We start from the raw sequence: 22,176 nt of genomic DNA, 5'->3' as shown, positions 1-22,176 counted from the left end.
AAGGGGATAAAAATCAGATAGATTGCAAAAGTAAGTGATTCACTTTTAATTTGGGATTAATTTCCATTGGGATTTATTTCCACATAAGCATGCATGAGCTTCATCTATTTGGCAAGAACATGTGCTGGAATAAGCTCCATAAAACTCAATGGCTAGGATCCAAAAAGCCAAGAAAATAGTTTTCCAAGCGGGGAGAGGCTTGGGGTTTGCTTTCCTCCAAAAGCAACCTCTCCCCCTTCCACGTGTATCAGGGCAAACTGTGTTCGGAACTGAAGGGGCTTTCAACAATAGTGGTTAGCTCTTCAAAGGACAGAAGGAAAACATTCGCTGGGCTAGTGTAAGCCTCTTGTGTAAGTCCACAAAGCTTAGCCAAATTTTAAATTGACTGAAAATAATTGTTTTGATGCCAGTCCTTATAACATGGAAGCCAATATGCTGGGGCTGCCTGCAAGCCTGAAGGCTGATATTCTTCTGAGAACATGCTGCCTGGCAAGCAATTACTCAGCATAAGATTTAGAATGAAAACAAACAAACCAAAAGTATATGGCCTCTCTGTACAAAATGAACTTGACAGGTGAATTATTAACTACAATAAATCAGTCTCGTTTGCAACCTAGGGTGCTGCCTGGGCAGAATGGAAATCACCTTGTCTAAGCAAACTTCTCGTTTTCTTATGCGAACAATGGAAGAGCTATTTCTTGCAGAAGGATTCCGGACATCAAAGCAAAACATTTCAATTGTGTGCAAGAAGCTTCAAGTAAACCACATTTGGCTTTTCAGTGACTTGATTTGCACTTAACAGCAGTGATCTGAAACGAACTGAAATCTCCCCTACAAAGAATTCACAGGTATGTTCGTTCATGCCAATTTGCCAAGATTTGAATGAATGAGTTACAATACAAAACCATGATTGAAAGCCAGCAGTTATGTTAAAACCAAAATTGATAATTATGATGTGGCATATATATATATATATATATGCACAACTTTACAAAAAAAAAGAAGCAAAATTCAAATTTGAATTGATGCATTGATTTGTTTGTTTTGGTTAACCTCTAAACCCAAAATGTACATATAGGAGGCTTTCTACTCCCACTATGTACATATGGGAGACATTTAACTTTTTTAAAAACCTTGAAATCTGGCTTCTGTTAAATCACACACTGTGGATGCAACTTCCTAAGGCTGTACAATGCCATGTCTTCAATAAAGACTCCATTAAATGTTAAAAAGGGGGAAAGGAGGGAGGATACTGTGACCTGGCTCTATAGTCCACTGCTTCCAACACAAGAAGCATTGTTTCTTACCCCTGTTAATCTTCCTAAAAGGTATACTCTCTGAATGGGGACTGCCAGCAGCTTTTCTTCTGGTAATTACTACGAGCATCCAAGAAAAGAAAGCCAAGAGGTCAGGGAGGCAAAAGAAAAAGAAAGATTCCCCTTTTCCAAAGATGCATATTTACAAAAAGAACCATTTCATAGCTGAAATTCCTTTGAAAGCTGCTGCTTTCCTCAATTTTATATATATGTATCTCCGAAATACTTCTAGACTGGAAAGTGGCACGGGCATTGCACAACAATTAATCTATTTTAGCAGCTTTGCAATGACTGCTTTGTATCTGTGCTGAGAGGTGAGCCGTTTCCTATGTGAACTATGCTAGTGAGCTCTGAGAGGCTACAGCCAGCTAGCCAACACTTTAGGTGGGACACCATCCCAATTCTCCATCCATAGTGGTGCATGCACATGTTAATTTGGTAAACTTCTGACAGTGGCTTTCTGTTTGTTTCTTTCGGTGCCAAGAAGCTATTACACACTTTTCGCCTCTGCAAATTAGACTGCAGCCCCAATCACTACCACCACCAATGAAGGCTGGAGACCATGCACCTGCTCTGACCCTTCCCTTGGCAGAGGCCTTGTCCTGCCGATATTCATCAGAGCAAAGCACTGAGATAAACTCCAGCCGGCCTTCCCAGAGCTAGGTCAGTTCTCATAATGTCAGAGGACTTTCCGGCTCCCCCGTTTTCTCTTTCTCCGGCAGGGTAAGTACAAACGGGAGAAGGACCCCTTTAGTATCAAATGGGGCTTTGAGAAGTTCTGGCTCAAAGCTCCCCTTGAGTCCACCATCTGCTTCCACCTCACCATTCTGGGACAGGGCAAAGCACAGCATTCCAGTCCGGTTGACACAGTAGATGGAGCTGCCCAAGGCAGCACAGCGGAACGGCTGCACCGGGTTGCCACCGGGGCACAAGGAAGCACACTGACTCCAGTGCTTGGCCACTGAATTGTACCGGAAGACCTCCACCCCACCGGCCTGCCCCGGCTCCCCACGGCTGCTGCTCACGTCGAAGCGGTAGATGAAGTTCTTGTAGGACACCATGTCGGCAGAGCGTCGCCGGCTGCTGTTGTACGGGCACTCCTGCCACTCATCCCGCTTGGGGTCGTACTTGAGCAGGCGGTAGAAGAGCGACCCGCCGGACACGTAGATCTCCCCGTTGCAGGTGGTGGCTTCGTGAGCCACGGCAAAAGCCCCTTTCGGCAAAGGAGCCACCGGGCTCCACCGATCCGCCCGGGGGTCGTATTTCTCCACCGTGAAGAGACACTCGCCGCCCACCGCGTAGAGATAGCCGTCGAGGGCCAGCAGCTTCAGCTGTGAGCGAGGCTGCCCCATGGGCTTCACCTGGCTCCAGGTGTCCGTCAAGGGGTTGTAGCAAAAGACCTTGTCGGAGAGCCTGGTGCGGGGCTCCCCCGGCCCTGTGGAGATGCCCCCGGCCAGGAAGAGGTAGTTGTAGAGCACGCACATGGCGCACCCCTTGGCGTTGGCCTCGTCCGGCAGCCGGGTCAGCACCCTCCACTCCTTGGCCGCCTCGTGGTAGCTGTAGAGCAGGTAGCCACCGTCGTCCAGGGACACCACGGAGGAGGGGCTCTGCGGCCTGCTGCTCTCTCGGCTCTGCGGCCTGCTCCCGGCGTTGAGCCTCTCGAAGGCGTCGCTCACCTCGGCCACCAGCAGGCAGGGCTTGCCGGCGTCGAGGCGGCGCTGCAGGATCAGGTCCCTCTCGGCGCCGCTGAGGCGCCCGTAGACGGCGGGCTCGCGCAGCACCTGCAGGTAGTGGTCGCTCATGAAGCGGTAGGCGGCTTCGCGCAGCTCGGCCAGCCGCTGCTTCTTGGCCAGGGCCAGCAGCTGCAGGCAGTTGTCGAGGCGCAGCTGCGCCCTCATGGCCTCGGCGGCGCAGTGCAGGGCGCACGGCATCTGCAGCACCCGCGCGCCGCTCACCACCTCGGCCAGGTTGTCGTGGCGCACGTCGCCCATGCGCGCCGTGTACACGTAGTCGAGCAGCAGGCGCAGCGCCGCGTAGCTCACGCCCTTGACGCGCAGGATGTCCCTGGACGAGCGCGCGCGGAAGTAGTCGCTCTTGGCCGCCAGCACCGCCTTGTGCGCGCGGATTCGACGGCCCGACACCTCGATCACCAGGTCGGGCTCTTCCTCCGGCTGCGTCCCCCCCGGCGGAGAGGCGCACGGGTCCTGAAGGAGCGCTTCGCCGACGGCCTGCGCGGGAGCCGGAGGGGACGACGGCTGCTGCTGCGACGACGACGATGGCTGGCTGCTGCTACTGCTGCTGCTGCCTTCCCCTCCACCTTCCTCCTCCTCCGACTCGGACGCCGCGTTGTTGATCTCCCACTGGCTTTGCACCACGCGGCTGCCTCCGCCGCTGCCCGCCGACGACGGCGAGGAGGCTGCGTCGTGCTCGGGCGCCGGGGCTTTGTCTCCGGGAGAGCTGAAGCACAGCGAGGAGCTGAAGCCGCAGGGCGCGGGCGATTCGGCGCTGGTTCCGCCGCTGCCGAGGATGCCGTCCTCGCCGTCTGCCGCAGCGCGCCGCTCCATCGGGGCGGACGGCGGGCTGCTCCTCGCCGCCGCTTGCTCGCCGCCGGCAGCTTTCCTCGGGGACGCTAGCTGCGCCGGCTGCGCCATCTCCATCTCCCCGCAGCGCGCCTCGACCTCGCCGACAGTCCCATTCTCACCTGGGGGAAGGACACAAGAGAGCGCTGAGTTCTCCATCGGCCCTCGGAGGGCTCTCGCCTGCCTGCCTGCCAGCCAGCCAGCCACCCCCCCTCTCTCTTTCTCTGTCTCCTGCTTCTCTTGCCCTCCCTCGCAGGCACCTCCTTTTCCTCCCACTGCCTCCCCTCGTGCTGCCTGGCAGCTCTGGAGGCAACTGCGGACGCTCGCTTTTGCTCAGCTCTTAGCTTGGGTTGGGTTTTTGTTGGTTTTTTCCCTTCCCCTTGGCGCTTGTTCAATTTCCGCACTAGTTTCCCAGCCGTCGGGCTTCTCTCGGCAGCTAGAGAGCCGCTCACCGCTGAACTTTTGAACTGCCGAAGGGTGTATGTAGTTCAGCTCGCGCTGTTCGCGTTGTTTGATCAGGTCACAATATCAGGGAGTGGCATTGCAAAGCCTACATATAATATAGTAAATTATCGCAGGTCCTAGGGAGGTGGGGCCGGAAGATCTGTGCAGGGGATTTCCTGATACCCAGCACCCATTCTTCCAAAATCATTTTATGGCACCCTCAAGATTCTCAGTAAATCACATCGTTCTGCAGTGGATCGGAAGTGGTTATCCACTTTCCTCATTTCCAACCCTTCCCCTGAATATTTCTGTAAGTCTGTCTACCCTATTAGCAAAGTCTTGTTCTCACCCTGTCAAACCAAACTTAACATTCTGCACCAAGGCAAATTTAACCTCTGGAGATTATACAATCTAAGCAGAGCTTTGTGTGTTTACATGATTTCTTCCTCCATGCTCTGAGCCAGCTTTTAGATTTCACCAGGTTAACACCCTTACTTTCAAACTGAACTGTATAGTCTTGAGAACTGAAAACTTGCCGCTTTAGAAATGGAAGCAGTATACCTATTGTCAATTGATGCTCTGGTTAAAAAAATCTACACCATCCTACCTTTAACATTTCTAAGGGCTATTTCTGCACAAAAGTACAGTAATAATTTGGTGGTCATGGGCCTACTCAGAAGTAGCCTGAGTTCACCAGCATTTACTTCCAACTAAAGGTGCATTGGTTTGCGGTGAGATAGCTTCTTCGCCAGATCCTATCTGTTCTTACTGAGAAGTAAGTTCCATGAGTTTTTTGATGGGATCCGGCTTCTATATAAGCACACATTATTTTGCAGCCTCAATTGCACCGAGAAAACTGCAGACTTAAGCAGGAAAGCAGTGAGTCCAGCAGCCAATTCATACAATATCAGTAGAGCACAAAGTTCAGTTCAGAGCCTGTGGAATGAGTTTGGTCACACACTGAAACAGTAGTACCTGTTTAAATGCTTTGATGCATAACTAAGACTCCAATCTGTGTGGGGGGAGATTTGACTATACGATTTGCAGTTTGGAAAAGAACTGGTAGCTTGAGTGCCCAGCAAAGCTATTATGCAACTAAAATTCAGCCCACCTAAGACTGCACCATCTTCCAATCACTCTTGTATGTGGCCCTGCTTTTTGAAGGATGGACCAGTAGCAAACAACACCAAACAGGAACCAGTGGTGATGTAGTGGCTAGAGGACTAGGACCTGGGAGACTAGGGTTCAAATCCCCACTCATCCATGAAGCTCACTCGGTGGCCTTGGACCAGCAACTGCCTCTCAACCTAATCTACCTCCCAGGATTGTTGGGGGGATTAAATGAGGAGTGGGAGAACTATGGAAGCCACCAGGCTCCATGGAGCAAAAAAGGTGGGATATAAATGCAGCAAATGAATAAATAAAATAAATGTTGACATTGTAGTGCTGTATATGATCAGCCGCTACTATCCTCTCGATACTGCTGTATGTGCATCAGTTGTGAATAGAAAGAGAGCAAGACATTCAGAGGAACCTATGGCACCACACATATTGTTGGGCACCAATTCACAACAGTCTGACCTTGAGTATTTTTCAAAGGTGATGCAAGAGTGGGCAGACATCCATCAGTGATGCTGAAGTTGCTCTGCTGCATCAAGCAGACCCTACATCAAGCAGAGTTGGACTTCTAAAGTCTATCTCTGATGGCAAGACTGCACAGCCTTTAAGCAGGAACTGATTTAAGCACTGGGTTATCAGTCTCCTACTTAAATTGTGGTTTGCCCATAGTATAAGCCTATGGAAAGACGGGTCTATAAAGGCAGAATAATGCTATCTAAGGCTAGTGGATCCAACAGGTCAACTAAGTGGCTAACTGATTAAATCATCTACTTGTGATTAAGAATCAAGGGACTCTGACTTCCCCGTGCAATGGTGCAGGATCCTTTTCTCTCTCACACACACACACACACATATGCAAAGGAAGGATAATTCTGCAGAGTGCAGCTTTTACAGACACTGCAGTAATGCAATGGGAAAAGCTGGTGATACAAATGTTTAGTTGGAACTATTGATCAGTTAATATTTGCTAATTGGTTGATAGCTGAAACTTATAAGAAGAAGTTAATGGATGGTTCTGCTACCTGAAGCTCTTGTGATCGATGGCATCCTCAGTGCTCCTTCAATGGACTTGAGAATGTGGTCCTTTATTATAGTAATAATAATAATTATTGACTATCAGTGAGCATTGAATATCGTCATTCCAGAATATATTTCTGCAGTTATTTCAGTGGAATAAATTAATGGCAATACTGTACATTTTCAGAACATTTTAGGGGGAGATTCTGCATCAATCTCCCCCTTGGGTCAGCAAACTGGCACGGGAATTTCCTTCAGTCAGCGTCAAAAAGGTATTCCATTTCTCACCGATTCACTGTGCATCTTCCGTCCACCTATATGATAAAAACAGTTTTGGTTATCGTTCAGTTTTTAAAACGAAACAATTCCACATGTATTTTGTCTGAATTGATTTCCCCAAAGTAAACTTTTATATCATTACAGTGGTACCTCAGGTTACATACGCTTCAGGTTACAGTCTCTGCTAACCCAGAAATAGTACCTCGGGTTAAGAACTTTGCTTCAGGATGAGAACAGAAATTGTGCTCCGGCGGCGCGGCGGCAGCAGGAGGCCCCATTAGCTAAAGTGCTTCAGGTTAAGAACAGTGTCAGGTTAAGAACGGACCTCCAGAACGAATTAAGTACTTAACCCGAGGCACCACTGTACTGTAGTTTAGTTTCCTTTAATAGTGGATTCTGTATCTCATAAGCTAAACCAACTTTCTTTTTCTAGGTGTTCCTCTAATACAGTATAGGACCCAAAACTGCTGTTTGTTTTAGAGTTTGCCTACTACTTACTGGAATAGAAGATTATAATGCTCCTATCCGCTAATTAGGAGTGTTCCATCCTACATATTTGGTGAAACACATCTACTGGGCAATTAATCCAGCAGGCATGGATGTGAAGTTTACATTTCCACCCACATCAAAAGATGCAACCAGCCCATGCAATGGGACCAAGATGAATACTGCATTCAAACCTGTAAACCTAAACACAGCCGTTCTTTGAAATATCACATAATAACACTGTGATCCTCTGCTCACTTTCCCTGGAGGAGACTGACTGATTTTATAAAATTAAGGGTCAAACTAGACATGGCATTTTTCACATCATTTGCCCTTGCATAGCTGTTAAAAAGAAGAAGCTGACATGGCTGGACCCCAAGTTGTACTGCGCTTGTGGCGTGGCAGGAGAGGGGAGATAACCCTGTATCCCACCCCCCATCAGAATCTCCCCCATTTATGCAATGGGAGGAAAGGTCCCCTGAGAAGTGAAAGGAAGGATATTGATGTAAAAAAATTAATAATGGTTTGGTGCTGAGCTGAGACCAACAGATAAGTTGGATACTCAGATCTCTTATCTAAAATCATAGCCCAGCATTAAAATATGCATATTGATAGTTTGCCTCGAATGGTATTCCAAGCATGTATTTGCAAAAGCAGCAAGTTTCAGCATTTGAGCCATAAGGATCCTGAGTTATTCAACTGACTTATAAATCTGGTTAGTTTAAAGTAGCAGTTCAGGATATTCTTTATCATGGTTTTAACCAATTGTCCAAAAATCACGGCACCTTGCAGAGTTTTTTGTTTTTTTTTATAGAATACTTCATAGCAGAGGTTGTAACTCACATTCACCAATTTTATCTATATTTTGCTTTCCATTCACATTTTTATTTGACATGTAAAACATGCAAGTCAGTTATCTTTTGTCAGCAGTGAATTTCATTTCAGGTGGTTTTGGTCTCATGGTTTTGTTTTCTTTTCTTGCATCCACAGTTCATTTTTCAGGATTTACTCAGTTTGCCTTCCTCACCAGAAAGAAAATCATTTTCCTGGGAAAGTTTGTGATCCAGGTTTGGCAGATGCTTTACTTTCCAAAAAGTCACTTTCATTTTTAATTTCCAAACTCAGTTTCCAGTCTAGGCTGTGCTTACGAAACAAGCTGATCCTGCAAAGTCCTCTTCATCAAAGCTTCGCAAAAATGAGAAAAAAAACCTCTTAAGCAAGTACATGCAGGACTCTTAAAGCTTCTTAAATATAGAGCAAAACCTGAGCATGCACATGCATGCACACACCAACCAAATCAAATCCAGCTTTAATGATTAGTTTGCATGATGTGCCCACAGAATCTTACTGCATATGTGGGGGAAAGCTTGTGGTACATTTCTGTTAAAGATGGAGAGCCTAGCCTGTCATCTGTGAAACATTTTGTTTATTAAATAACTGAAGACTTAATGAATTTGTAGATTTTTCTTGTTGTTACTGCTGTTGATTTAGTCCGGGATGAATGGAAATGTAAGAAGACAGCGGACATGGGAACCTCCAGCAACCCTGAATTGTGCTGACAGTCTTGGCGGTGAGTCACTAGCAATATCCTGGACCTGTGCCCCCTCAACGAGCAAACAGAGACTTAAAATTGGCAAAGAAAGTCTTGGCAATCATAAGCAGCCTTCTGAGATTGCATTTTGAGCAAGAGAAGTGTTGTTAATATACATACGGAAGGTCATATTTCCTAAGCACTTGCCTACCTATGCATTTCTTCGCCACATGTTCCCCAGTTTTGCTTTTTCTTGTTAAGACAGCGCGGCCCTTTCACCAAACATCTCTGGATGGAGCTTCCACATTTCCCAGCCACACTTAGATGTGAATGTGACAGGCACAGCTCATTAGAATCAAAAGGTGTATAACCCTCTCATATAAGACGTTTGTGTCTCCTTGGTTTTAATGGAACTTTTTATATAGGAATCTGCCTTATACCAGATCAAGCTATCCATGTGGCTCACTGTCTACTCTGATAAATGTCACTCCCATTACCTTTCATCCTTTTTAAAACTGGAGATGTCTGAGATTGGACATGGGATCTTCTTCGTGAGAAGCATGTGTTCCACCACAGAGCTATTGGTCCTCCCCAAATGGAATTTAAAGCTATCCAGGTATGAAGCAATGGGTTTTTCTGTTTTGCTTATGGAAGCGCTACCAATAGTTTAGTCCCATAATGAAAACTGGACACATAAGAACTGGAAGGGACCAATGCAGGAACATGCAACTGTTCCATCTTTGATTAGACCTGCAACCTTGGCATTATCAGCACCACGCTGTCATGAACTGAGCTATCCAGGCTGACTTACAGAAGGTTTATTCTCCAAGTCTAGTCTCAATTGTGTGGCCCATTAAAAACCTTTAACTTTACAAAAGAGTGGCTCTCAAATGCTCTTATCAACAAGACTGTGGATACGGGTTTGTAAGCCTAATATTTGCTAAGATCCTACGTTTCCAGAAATGTTTCAAAATTATTGGATATAGCAAGCTGTCCTTCATATAAACATAGAATAAAACAAACAATGTCAAATAAAGCAAAATTGAGAAGACCTTTTACAGCATAAAGGCACTGACTCAGGCTGAATCCAGACATAGTCATGCTTAGAGTAAATGATGTTAATAATTCAAGGGTCTACTCTAAGTAGGACTAAGTTTAGAGCCAACAGAAACAATTTTTAGTCCTGCTAATGTCAACATGAACAAGTTAAAGCATGTGCTGAACTCCCAATGAAACTGAGGGTGTTTCGTACCCGAAAAAGATGTTTTAGCTGAGTCAACATGAAAATGAAAAGCTGTATTTTGCTTTGTTTTTAAAAACTGCCCCATCACCAAACATTTTTGAGAAACTGCCTCATGGGAAATTTCAGGAAGGAAGGGTTTTTTATTTGGCTTAAGTAAAGCAGTGGTCAAAACTGCACTTTGAGCAATTTGACTTAACTACAGGATGTGTCTTAAAGAGATTGTGTCATTACATCTACTCTCAAAGTGCTTATTAAACTTCTTCATTATCCATAACTGGTAGTATTATTATACTCCCAGAGTGCTTGAGAAAAGTACATTTATTCCATCTTGTAAGTATGAATTTCTCCAAACAATCTCTATGACAACAAAAACTAAGCTCCCAGGAATACATTTCCCTGATTAGGACCACACATGCATAACTACACATAGAATAATTTCGGTGGGTGGGTGGGTGGGTGGGTGGGTGTGTGCAATCAGAGAACAAACAAGCTGCATAGCCCCCAAACCTCCGGAGCCCTGAGCCATCTTAACAAGGCATTTTATTACAAAGTAATGCCAGCCTATCATTTTTTGTAAGGTGAGAATTTAATTCAACCCCTGATCAGGTCCTTCTTTCTGGAAACACGAAGGAACAAACCTCTCTCAAAAGGCAGGTCAAGCTGTGTGTCTTTGTTTCCTTCTGGAGAACTCTCATTTTCAAGCATGAGTTTAACAGCACTTCAGCCTTAAGCAGGCATTCAAATTACTTTTGCACAAACATTCACATGAGGGAGAGGGCTGCCCAGCCCAGCCCTGCGCAGCACATCACTTCCATCCCATTTACATTAGTTCCATCCCTTCCATTAGTTTGAGGGCAACAGTTTGATGTAGGGAGCCTCCTCTAACCAAAAAGTCTCCTCAGGTGATTTAAAACAGCTAAATTGCATAGAAATAAAGAAGTCTCCACGATTCAGACTTGGGTGCATCTTTGGATGGTGGTGATGGGAGCATCTTTAGATGCGTAGAAGGACTTAGGAGGGGAAAAACCCTTCTCTCTCCATTTTCTTTTTCTTTCTCTTGTGACTCCTGTGGCACCTCACTGTTCTCCTCACTGGCTGCGTCATTTCCCCCTCTCTCCCTTCTGCTCCTACCCTCCCTACTTTCCTCTCTACCCTCTTGGTCACTCAGCTTTCTGTTCAGCTGCTCAGGTACCAACCCAAACCTTGGAAAACACCCAGAGCTGAAAGAGGAAGTGAGAAAAAGCACCACTCTTCCAACTTCAGCTGCTTCATCTCTATGTGTTTCAAGGGCGGACAAGGTAAACAGCCCTCGCCACCTCGTGACAAAGGGGACAGAGGGGTGATCAGAGGCTACACAAGCACCAGGGGAGGTGTTCAAAGGTGTTGGTGAGCCTCAGAGAGCCCATGCATCCAGCCCACACTCTGTCCAAATGTTTGCTTCTAGTGTGCTGAACAGAAACATACATTGCCTCCCTCTCCCTGAACCCTGCATCTTGGAACTGGTCATAATAAAGGTGCTGTTTGAACACTGGCATTTTCCAGTCAGCTAACCACCACTGAAGATGCTTCAGTATCCTTTAACTTAGCAGTCAATTGCTCTAGCATGATGCAGCAGGATTTCACAGTGCGAAACCTTATCCACTAAACAGCTCAGCACTGACTACAAAACCTAGCCAAGATGAGCAGGCAGAATTTTTATTATGTTCTATCAACAGTGCAGATCAGGAGATTTTATCAGCTGACCTTAATAATAATTCAAGGATTTTGAAAAATGAAGGCAGAGCCAAGAGTCTCCCTTTCAATTCTCCCTTTCTCCTTTATGACTGCCCAAATTTACCTTGTTAATTTTATTTTCTTTGTTGTTGTTTAGCATCATAGAATTGTATACTTGGAAGGGACCCCGGAGACTCATCTGGTCCAACCCCTGCAATACAGGAATCTCAACAAGCAGTCTGCCATCCAATTTGAAACCATAGAGGACCCTGCTTAGCATTACAAATGTGCTAGCAGTTTTATTCCTGCATCACTTTCCATAGAAAGGTCAGGTCTGCAAGAAACAGACCCAGAAATCTTGTGGATTAACGGTGAGTGACTTAACACGGTGTAATCTTGGCACAACTCTAGCCAGGTACTGGGCCAAAAAAAGCAAACAAATTTATCATGGATTATCAGAGAAAGGCTGTCCTTGGCTGTTGGGGGTGTCATGGCAATCAGAAAGAGAATTCAAAGCAATGGTTTAAAATATACTTGTCTGCAAAAACTGTACTGAACAGCCCATCTGCTGAGGAATGCAGTCAGTAGTAATGTCCATTTCTTTTGTTCCCAGGGAGGAACTAAATAGCCAAAAATAGGGATTTGGGGTATTTGTCATGGTTGGTCAATGTATTCAGGTTAGAGGTAGAATGAATAGATAGATAGATGCCCTCAGCCAGGATTGTGGAGATTTCCCTGAATAAATTCTAATTTTTTGCATCAAACTAGAGGAAGTCATTTATTTATTTATTCATAACCCATCCTTTCTCCTCGAGAAGCTCAGTGAGGCAATGATGACTACTAGCCACTCTCTGACCCAGCTGGGCCATAGTAGATGCTGGACTTTTCAGTGAAACCTTGTTAGTACTTATCAGTTCTGCAAAGGTAAAGGGACCCCTGACCATTAGGTCCAGTCGTGACTGACTCAGGGGTTGCGGCGCTCATCTCACTTTATTGGCCAAGGGAGCCGGCGTACAGCTTCCGGGTCATGTGGCCAGCATGACTAAGACGCTTCTGGTGAACCAGAGCAGCGCATGGAAACACTGTTTACCTTCCAGCTGGAGCGGTACCTATTTATCTACTTGCACTTTGACGTGCTTTTGAACTGCTAGGTTGGCAGGAGCAGGGACCGAGCAACGGGAGCTCACCCCATCACCGGGATTCGAACCGCGACCTTCTGATCAGCAAGTCCTAGGCTCAGTGGTTTAACCCACAGCGCCACCCGTGTCCCTTCAGTTCTGCAAAACTGATGATCAAATGTCAGTTCCAGTTTGGAGGGATGACTTCAGCAAGGACATGAGTTAAATTCATTCTCATAATCTGTGCCCTCCTGTTCACCACATTATAAGAACCAATGGCAGCAGAAATGAGTATAAGAGTAACCACGCCATCTGGAAGCTTGATATGAAATGACTATGTGGACATCCATATTCATTTGAGATACAAGGGCTGGGGGGAGTCACAAAGAGGCAGAGAATTCTCCATCCCTTTGACACACATTCACACATTCCTGTGGATCCCTATCCATGCTACCTTCATGGCGATGCAGACCAAACTGCTCCACTGCCCATTCATATAGCAAACAGGTCACCATGCATCACAGCACATTGTGCTCCATAGACAGTGATATCACTCTGCCCAGGTCTATGCAACTCCAGGCTGAACAGAAAGCAGCAGCCTGTTCCATGAGGATTTCCTCCAAAGAAAAGGATAGCAGGGACTGAAGGAGCCTAAGGCATTATTAGCCTTCAACAAGCACTGTCTAGGATGGGAACTTTCAGCCTTCCAAATATTTATTAGACTACAACTCCCATAATCTCCAACCACCGGCCATGTTGCCTGAGATTGATGGGAGTTGTAGTCCAACAACACCCCTGGTCTAGGAGCAGCACTTGTTGAGCTGTAACAGTTTGTTGCCCACTTCTGGGGCTTGGGCACATTTGCAAATAATAAAAACCAAAAACCTGTTGTGAGCTTCACACACACAAACATCACAACCTATTATATTGGCAACAATGGAAAGCTTCTTTCAAGCCTAATTTTTGGTTTATAGTAAAAGAGAACCCTGCGTGCGCTATAGAATGTATCTGCAGACACATGGATGCCCATGGGTGCCCTGTTGGCAACTTCTTGTTTAGAGGCCATGGTTTACTCTGAGGGCCGGGGATAGAGAACCTGTGGCCCTCAAGATACTGGACTATAGAGCATATCACCCCTGACCTTTATGCTAAACTGGCTGATGGGAGCTGGACCCCCAAATGTATGGAGAGCAACAGGCTCCTCATCCCTGATACGGGCACACAACAGTGTGCAGGGGATTGTGGGATTGGGAAACAAGCCATTTCTTTCCACCCAGTCCAACATAAGCAACCCCTTGTTATCCACCCTACTTGCTTTATACTAGCATTGCACAGGTTGCAGGGGGTCAGAGGTTTGATGGACAGGCAATGTGCCTCTCTTCCAAGCTGCCAAGTGGCTTCTCCCTAACCCCCGCAGAGCTCCACTGAACTTGTGTCCCACTTCCAAGAGAGTTTATGTAACAGACAGAGCCCCGGGCATCACTTGTCAAATTACATGCTCAGCATGAGGCTGCTGTTTTAAGGAAGGTTCCTCTTGAATAAACAATCTGGAAAATGCAGCCCTTGTCATTTAACTTGGAGACCGTGTGTGTGTGTGTGTGTGTGTGTGTGTGTGTGTGTCTAAAAATAGAATAATGGAAGCCTCCATTTGACTTGACGAATAGAGACTCTATTTAACACTATAATTTGCACACTGGAGGAGGTGCCTAACTAAAATAACAAATAGTTATGCAGCCATACCTAGAGAGCAGTTTGCTCAGCACCCAGCAATTAACATCCTCATCCTGATTGGGCCTTTTGGCTGGGACACTTATGCCAACCACAAAATACTATTTGCCAGTGGAAATTCCACATGTGAATAATTAAAATCAGTTAATTTTGTCAAGATGCAGTCCAACCCCTTTTCTAGAAAAGTATTGTATTTTTACAGTGCATTGGAATATTTCAGTAATAATGATCATCATCATCATCATCATCATCATCTATTATTTATACCCCGCTCATCTGGAAGCACGTGTAGGAAACATGTGTCACATGCTAAAAGAAAAGTTACTTCAGATATTCTCTTAAATAAACCATAAAGTGCTTTTCTTCCACCACCTTATTATATACTAAAAATAGAATTTCATGTAGAATTATGTTCATAATTCAAGAGCTCAGAAGGAGCTAACAAGAGGAATGTCTGGTTTTCTGTTCCGTTGAAGCGAATGGATTCTTCAACTGCAACAGAGCGTTCATAGCTGTGAAACAGTATGATGGCTGTAGGATCCATCTCTAACGCAGCAGCACAGGACAAAGTAGGGTTGATGTGCTCTGTTACAGTGTGACCCTAAGCACATTCACCCAGAACTAAGTCCTACTGAGTTCAATAGGGTTTATTCCCAAGAGGAGGGCAGCCTTATGCTGCAATCCTGTATACACTTGAGTAAGGACCACTAACTCAGTAGGACTACATTCTGAGTAAATGTGCAGTATTGCTGAGTAACAGCAATGAATTGCTGTTATTTAATACTAATAGATAGATAGATGATAGATAGATATAGATAGATAGATAGATAGATAGATAGATAGATAGATGATAGATAGATAGATAGATAGATAGATAGATAGATATAGATAGATGATAGATAGATAGAGATAGATAGAGATAGAGATAGAGATAGATAGATAGATAGATAGATAGATAGATGATAGATAGATAGATAGATTGATAGATAGATGATAGATAGATAGATGATAGATAGATAGATAGATAGATAGATAGATAGATATAGATAGATGATAGATAGATAGATAGATGATAGATAGATAGATAGATAGATAGATAGATAGATGATAGATAGATAGATAGATGATAGATATAGATGTAAAATCTGCAACCTTCTGAGATCACTATGAGATTCTTTCACTGAATGCTTATCTTTAGAATTATTTAAATTAGAATGTTACCATGGACACATGTCCTCTGCTTGCACTAGATTCTTTGCTCAGAGGTAAACCTAGGACAGCCCCAAATACTGTATAATTTGGCCTTCATGGAGAATGTGGTGGATAATGGCCTTTACTACAGAGCTATGAAATGCCTGTGACTTGGACCTGCTTCATATAATCAGAGATGGAGAAATACTGTACACTGTGAGGTCATCTTTGTGCATGCAATGTAACATAACATCAGATGTTGCAGCAGCCAGCCAGCCAGCCACACAATGTGTTCATTCACTTCACTGCTTCTGTCCCTGAGGCGAAATGGTGTCTCCTGTTTAGGCATTGGTACAGTCACTCATCCAGCATTTTTTCCCCTTCTTTGCTGTGGAGGTGGCAAGGGGGGGGGAGTGAATTTAGCAGGACTCCTCCTCTCCAGTGACTTATGGTGTTTTGTGTTAGGCTAGACATAAGGCAACACCTCCCACTTCTCCATCGATAAAGAACTAAGGGGGAAAGTGCCTGAGAAATGGTTTATCATGGGAAGGAGAAGCAGGGTAGAAACCACACAGCTTAACTCAGAACGAAAAGGTGAAATCCTCTAGGGAAAGAGTAGGAAAAGGAATTTCCTGCTGGAAAGATACGTAGCCCAGATCCACAATGCATTAGTTATCAACAAGGTTAGGGCTATCTCCTGACTGTTGTTGGAATGAAGGGGGAAAGTATTGTCAAATATCTCTGTTGCTCTTTGTTAGGAGTGCAGGGTTCACAACCACACAATGCAAAGCAGGACTTAACATGTGAGCAGCCACCCCAATGGGGCACTTAACTTGCAAGCTCAGGAGGGAAAGCCTTCAACCTGCTGCATTATGACCTTTCCTTTCAAATGGATCTCCTGGGGTGGAGGGAAGCTGCAGCGCATGGCGTGAAGGGGTAGCTGCATAACACACTAGAGGAGCACTTGCTTCATTTAAATAATAATAATAATAATAATAATAATAATAATAATAATAATAATAAAAAATCCCTCATTAGGTACAGACAGAAACAGCTGTTTCCAAAGCTTTTTTTAAAAAAGGAATATCATTTGGTTCAAATGTATTTTGTACACAACTATCATTTCTTTCAGCCAAAGAATCTAATAATTGCAGTGGGGGGGGGGGTTAGCAAGGGGAAACCCTGCTAGAAAAAGGTACCTAGAGGTTTCCAGGGTTCTTTATGTAGAGGAAATTACTTAAATTACTTATGATGTTGATAAACTCCCAGGAGTAGATTTGGATAACTTGTAAACTCACTCAAAGGCAGCTGAAACTATCTAAACCGGGGGGGGGGGGGGGTAGTAAACATGGCGCACCACAATTGCCACTGGACTACAACTCCTATAATCTTGGACCACCAGCCATGTTGAATGAGGCTGATGTGGGAGCCAGAATCCAACAACATCCGCAGGGCACCACGTTGGTTAGCCCTGGTGAAGACAGTGTGTAAAATACAGCCATGCACGTCTCCTGAGAGCTGAATGGACAAGTACAGAAAAGGCCACCTCCTTTTGTGTGGCTGAATGGTGCACAGGCCCAGTATAAAACACTCAAGGGAAATCAATCTGCAGTTTTATATGCACTACACTGAGATCATGGACCACTTATAAATGCCATCTCCAACTCCTCGAAAGAGTCCATCAATGGTGTCTCTGAAAATTTTTGTACATCACTTGGGAAGACTGGGGAACGAATGCCAGTGTACTGGAAGAAGCAAAGATCACCAGTATTGAAGCAATGATTCTTCAACATCAACTTTGTTGGACTGGTCATGTTGTTCGGATGCCTGATTATTGTCTGCCAAAGCAGCTACTCGATTCTGAACTTAAAAATGGAAAGTGTAATGCTGGTGGTCAACAAAAGAGGTTTAAAGACTCTCTCAATAGAAATCTTTAAAAAATGTAGTATAAACACCGACAACTGTGAAACACTGGCATGCGAGTGCTCCAGTTAGAGAACAGCCTTTACCAAAGGTGTCATGGGCTTTGAAGACACTCGAACTCAGGACAATAGGGGAAAATGTGCTACGAGGAAGGCATGTTTGGCAAATCCTCACTGTGATAAACTCCCACCCAGAAACCTATGTCTCCACTGTGGAAGGACGTGTGGATCCAGAATTGGCCTCCACAATCATGGACTCACTGTTAAGACCATGCTCCATGGAAGACAATCTTACTCAGCTACAAGTGATCGCCGAAGAGGAGGAGGAAGAAGAGGAAGAAGAGGAAGAAGAGGAAGAAGAGGAAGAAGAAGAAGAAGAAGAAGAAGAAGAAGAAGAAGAAGAAGAAGAAGAAGGGTGAGATCATATACTGTACTGTGCTGAGTTTGTGTGCCTTTATATATAGACACACACACAGCCATTCTGCACACAGGCAATGAATCTGAAAGCAAACCAGACATTCCAAGCTGCCTATGATACAACAGTACCAAAGAACTCTACCGGTGCCACTACTTGAAAGACATTTCAAGTTCTCACGGCATGCAAAGCTGCCATGTCAGGAAGAAAGCTAAGGTAGAATCTTTATGGGGGTGAGGGTGGGTGGTAGCAACTGCCTTGCATGCTGATATAGTCCCAAATTCAATCCCCAGCATCTTCATCTAGAGCTGAAAGTGTCTCCTGTCTGAAACCCCTGCAAGCCGCTGACTTGCTACAAGGCAGCCTTCTCTGCTCCTAGGAATACATCTCCCAGACATGGCAAAGCTTTGCATAGTCAGGGAGCGCTTGAATCTGAGGAGTTTTCAAGTAAGCAACACGTTTGCTCTCCTGCACATGGGTACTGTTGCTGGTTTGTATTGCTCAGTAATCAGTTCCACTTAGGAAGAGGTAGGCCCTAGAATGTAGGAACATGGCGGAACTGATACTAAACATTTATGGGTCCAATTCAGTCAACACAGGGCACTTTTAACTCAATAGGACTTCCTCCTGGCTGCAGTGTAAAAAGGGTTTGATTGGATGGCATTGTTTATTTGCAACATATCAATCAATACGCCCCATCTTCCTTGAATGAAGTTGGCACTTCGTCATTCAGATAGTACTGGTTTATACTGCCCAATGAATCACTGGGAATTATACAGAGCATTAAGAAATTATATTATTGATTACTACATTAAGATCTCGAAATAGTTCTTATACTTGTATGTTTTATTCTCCAGGAATAAAAATTCTAAAGATGTTGATGTATTTAGTTTCTGACCATAGATCTAGCACCAATTTATAGGTCTCTGCCCCTCGGAACATACAGCAGGGGGAAAGGAAAGTAACAGGAGAGGCGCAGATAAAGTCATATGTATGTAGGCTACAATCCTACCTGCTTCCCTGGGTGGAAATTCCATTGAATTATTGGGGCTTGCTTCAGAATAGAGATGCAAAGGATTATGCACTGTTAGGCTTCCTGTCAGTACAACATGAGACTCCTCTGAGTCGTGGGACATTGAGCAAAAGATTCCTGCATTGCAGGGGGTTGGACCACAGTAAGACTAACCAGGCAAATGCATTTTTGAGGAGGAATTTCGAGTTGAAAGAAAAAGAAGCAGAACCATGTAAGTGTAATGTATAAGGAGCAAGGAGAGCATGAGCTGAAGCCAACTAAATCAAACGCAGAGCAGACCCACTGAAATCATGGACCTGATTTGAATGGGTGATTCTGAGCATGATTTAGTTGGCTACAGCACCATGTTTAGTACAAACTTGGGGAGTGGAGGGTGGGGAATAAAAGTGTTTCCTTTTGTAAGGTTGCAATCCTGCACACACTTGCTAAAGAATAAGTCCCACTGGTCTTAGTTATGGTGAAATATGCACTGGGTTGCTTTGTACATTCTAAGTCAGAAGGAAAGGACTTTAATATGAATCAGTCTTCTCTCTTGCAAATGCCCACCCAGCAGCTGAAGATCTCAGCTTTGGAACAATGCTGACAAATCCCTGAGTATTCCAACAGGCCTCTAAGAAAAAAAGCAGAAATATTGGGGATGGATGGGACCTGCAGATATGAAGTTAAACCCACCCTGGGTTTAAGCTCAGGAGAGAGGACAAGATAATATGCCTGTGCATATGACGGAGAGCATGCTCAGTGCAGCCGCGGTGTCTCACTGTACAGGCTAAGCAGCGAAGTGGATTAATCGGGATTGTGGGAAAGCGGGCGGGGATGGGGGAGCATGATGAGAACTGACATAATTCCACATCTCCATTGCCACACACATTCCGCTTGTTGTCCTGGCTGCATCTCTTTCTCTCCCGTTCCCCACCCCCTTCTAAACACGTAACAACCCCGCTGCTGAATTAACTGTTGCATTATGTGCGAGGAGACACCGGAGAAGCAATTCCTCCGGAGGGAGCCAGGAAATGTCAAGCGCGCGCGCGCGCGCCTTTCCTGCATCTCTCTCCACGCCACCCACCCGCGAGGCGAGATCTTTCGCGCAAAGTGCGTAATAACAGGCATGTTTCCAAAAACCGCGATGAACATTAAGTTCATCATGAATGCTGCTGCGTCTGTTTCGTTGCAGACCTCGCCGCCGGCCTTCGAGAGGGACGTTCATGTTCCCCCGTTTCCCACTCCGCAAGCAACCAGCGCAAAATCCATGCCTAGTGCAAAAAAAGGGGGGCGGCGGAAAGGGAGAAGGGAAACGCTGCGCATAGCTGTAGGAGTGCACAGGCCGCTCGCAATTACGCACGCCAAAGAACCGCAGGAGAAAGAGCAGCGGGAACGAAGGGCTCCAAAGCCACTAACCTCAGCTTGGGCTAGGCAGGCAGGCAGGCTTCTCCAAAGCAGATTTCCCTCGCAGGAGCGAGGACAAATCTCGGTCCGTTCCAACCTTTATCCTCGGCGCCACCTCCCCTAGAGCACAAGAAGGAAGCCTCGGTCGGTGCCAAGCGCCGCCAAATCGCGCCTTCTTCACTCCAGCGCAGCCAGGAACACGTCTGGCCGAGCCTTGCAGTGCAGCGCCGCTACTGCGGGAAACATCCCTCGTTCAGACTGAGCCGCTTGGGGGATTTAAACGGGCAAGGCTCCCTAGTGGTCGTCGTCGTCGTCACCGCCACTACCTCCGCCACTTCTGGGCGCCGGGAAAGGGGAGTGTCCTCGCTGCTTCCCGCGTGGCGAGGAGCCGCATCGCGCCGTCGTCTCCGCGCACCGCGGGCAGGCGGAGTTTGGGCAGGCGGAGCGCGCACTCCCGCGCTAGGGTCTGCAACCCGCGCGGCGTTCTGCAGGCTCCTTGGCTGGCGCGTTGCAGGTCGGAGGCTGGGATCCTGCACCAAGGGTTGGAGGAAGAATCCCTTTGTTTTGAGGCCGTTTCTCTTTACCGCGCTCGTCTCCGCGGCGCGCACGCAAAGCAGCCTGCCAAGGGCGCCGGAGCCTCGCCATGCGCGGTCCTGGTCTGGGTCACGTAACGTTGCGCGCCGGGCGGATGACCCTTTGTTTATCCCCGCCCGCCGTCGCCCTGTTAAACATTCCTCTGGGTTTGCTGAGAAAGTGCCACAGGGCTCAGTGGGGCTTACGCCCGTGTAAATCTACATAGAACTGGGTGCACCCTTAAATATTTGTTCAGTAGCTTTAAAAAAAGAAAGGAAGAAATCAGCCTCGGGTAAAACTGGCCTCCTCGCCCACACCCTTTTTGCTTTAGTACTTGAGAAAAGCAAATATTGCAAACTTGTTGCTGCCCACGCTGCAAAATAGCAGCTACTTGTCACACAGTGACACAATCCGAAGCTCTTTGGCTTTAAACCTGTGGCTGGCACTCTTACTTAACCTTTTAACAGGACAGAAAGTATGGGGTGGGGTGGAGGGTTTATAGCCCCTGCTGTTTGCTGGCCTAACGCGCCCCTGAGCTTCGTCGCAAATCCCATTATTTGGAGGATCTTCTTTTGTTCAGAGCGAAGAGGACAAACTCTGAGACAGCTTCCATACTGGCTACATATACAGGGTGGCTCCGTGCGCTAGGAAGGCAAATCAAAAGCAAACCCCGCAAAGGGGAAGTGATTGGCATTGTTTGACATGGAACGACAATAGGTAGGGAGGAAATAGGAAATGTCGCAGCAGATCAAAGCATGCCGCTCATCACTGAGCATTGCCACAAATGCTAACAGGGCATCTTTGCTCCTGGAGTCTATCATGCAGAGCGGCAACCCATCAAGGGAAGGCAAATCGAATTACCACCCACAACGGGGAAGAACAGGTGATTTTTTTTGGGGGGGGGGAGTGCGGGTAGGCATACAAGGAATTATATTTTTATTCTATGCTTCTTTTTCTTTTCTTTTCAAATATAAAAGCCTAATAGAAACCAAATGGCAAGAGAAAGCCAATTTACACATGCCTGCACAGCACTTAGGAGCACATAGCAAACTGCAGCTAAATGTACGATGCCACTAAAAAGCCTTG

At 46.0% G+C, this 22,176-nt stretch overlaps 1 protein-coding gene and 1 long non-coding RNA gene across 4 annotated transcripts; one reads left to right on the top strand and one right to left on the bottom strand.

The window, feature by feature from the left end:
- Nucleotides 1-18: 18 nt before the first annotated feature.
- KBTBD11 (kelch repeat and BTB domain containing 11) lies at nt 19-21,292 on the bottom strand. 3 transcript variants are annotated; one of them, XM_083431641.1, is made up of 3 exons: nt 20,530-21,290; nt 6,481-6,789; nt 19-4,017 (listed from the first exon to the last, which is right to left on the bottom strand). In XM_083431641.1, exons 2-3 carry the CDS (start codon nt 6,503-6,505, stop codon nt 1,988-1,990), a joined length of 2,055 nt encoding a protein of 684 aa, XP_083287767.1. In that variant the 5' UTR covers nt 6,506-6,789; nt 20,530-21,290; the 3' UTR covers nt 19-1,987. The 3 variants fall into 3 exon arrangements, with proteins under 3 accessions (XP_083287767.1, XP_083287768.1, XP_083287766.1); XM_083431642.1 differs by having other exon boundaries at nt 6,655-6,789; XM_083431640.1 differs by having other exon boundaries at nt 19-6,789; nt 20,530-21,292.
- Nucleotides 3,373-8,693, top strand: LOC310673510. Its single transcript, XR_014509089.1, has 2 exons — nt 3,373-6,900; nt 7,127-8,693. It is a non-coding gene; the product is annotated as an uncharacterized lncRNA (long non-coding RNA).
- Nucleotides 21,293-22,176: the final 884 nt, after the last annotated feature.

This window comes from Podarcis tiliguerta (assembly GCF_965153285.1).
Source record: "Podarcis tiliguerta genome assembly, chromosome: 3".
NCBI classification, from domain to species: Eukaryota; Metazoa; Chordata; class Lepidosauria; order Squamata; family Lacertidae; genus Podarcis; species Podarcis tiliguerta.
This window is presented reverse-complemented; position numbering and strand designations above follow the sequence as displayed.

Excerpts from the sequence above, each read along its gene's own strand:
- KBTBD11 (XM_083431640.1), bottom strand. The coding sequence starts at position 4,054 with ATGGAGAACTCAGCGCTCTCTTGTGTCCTTCCCCCAGGTGAGAATGGG.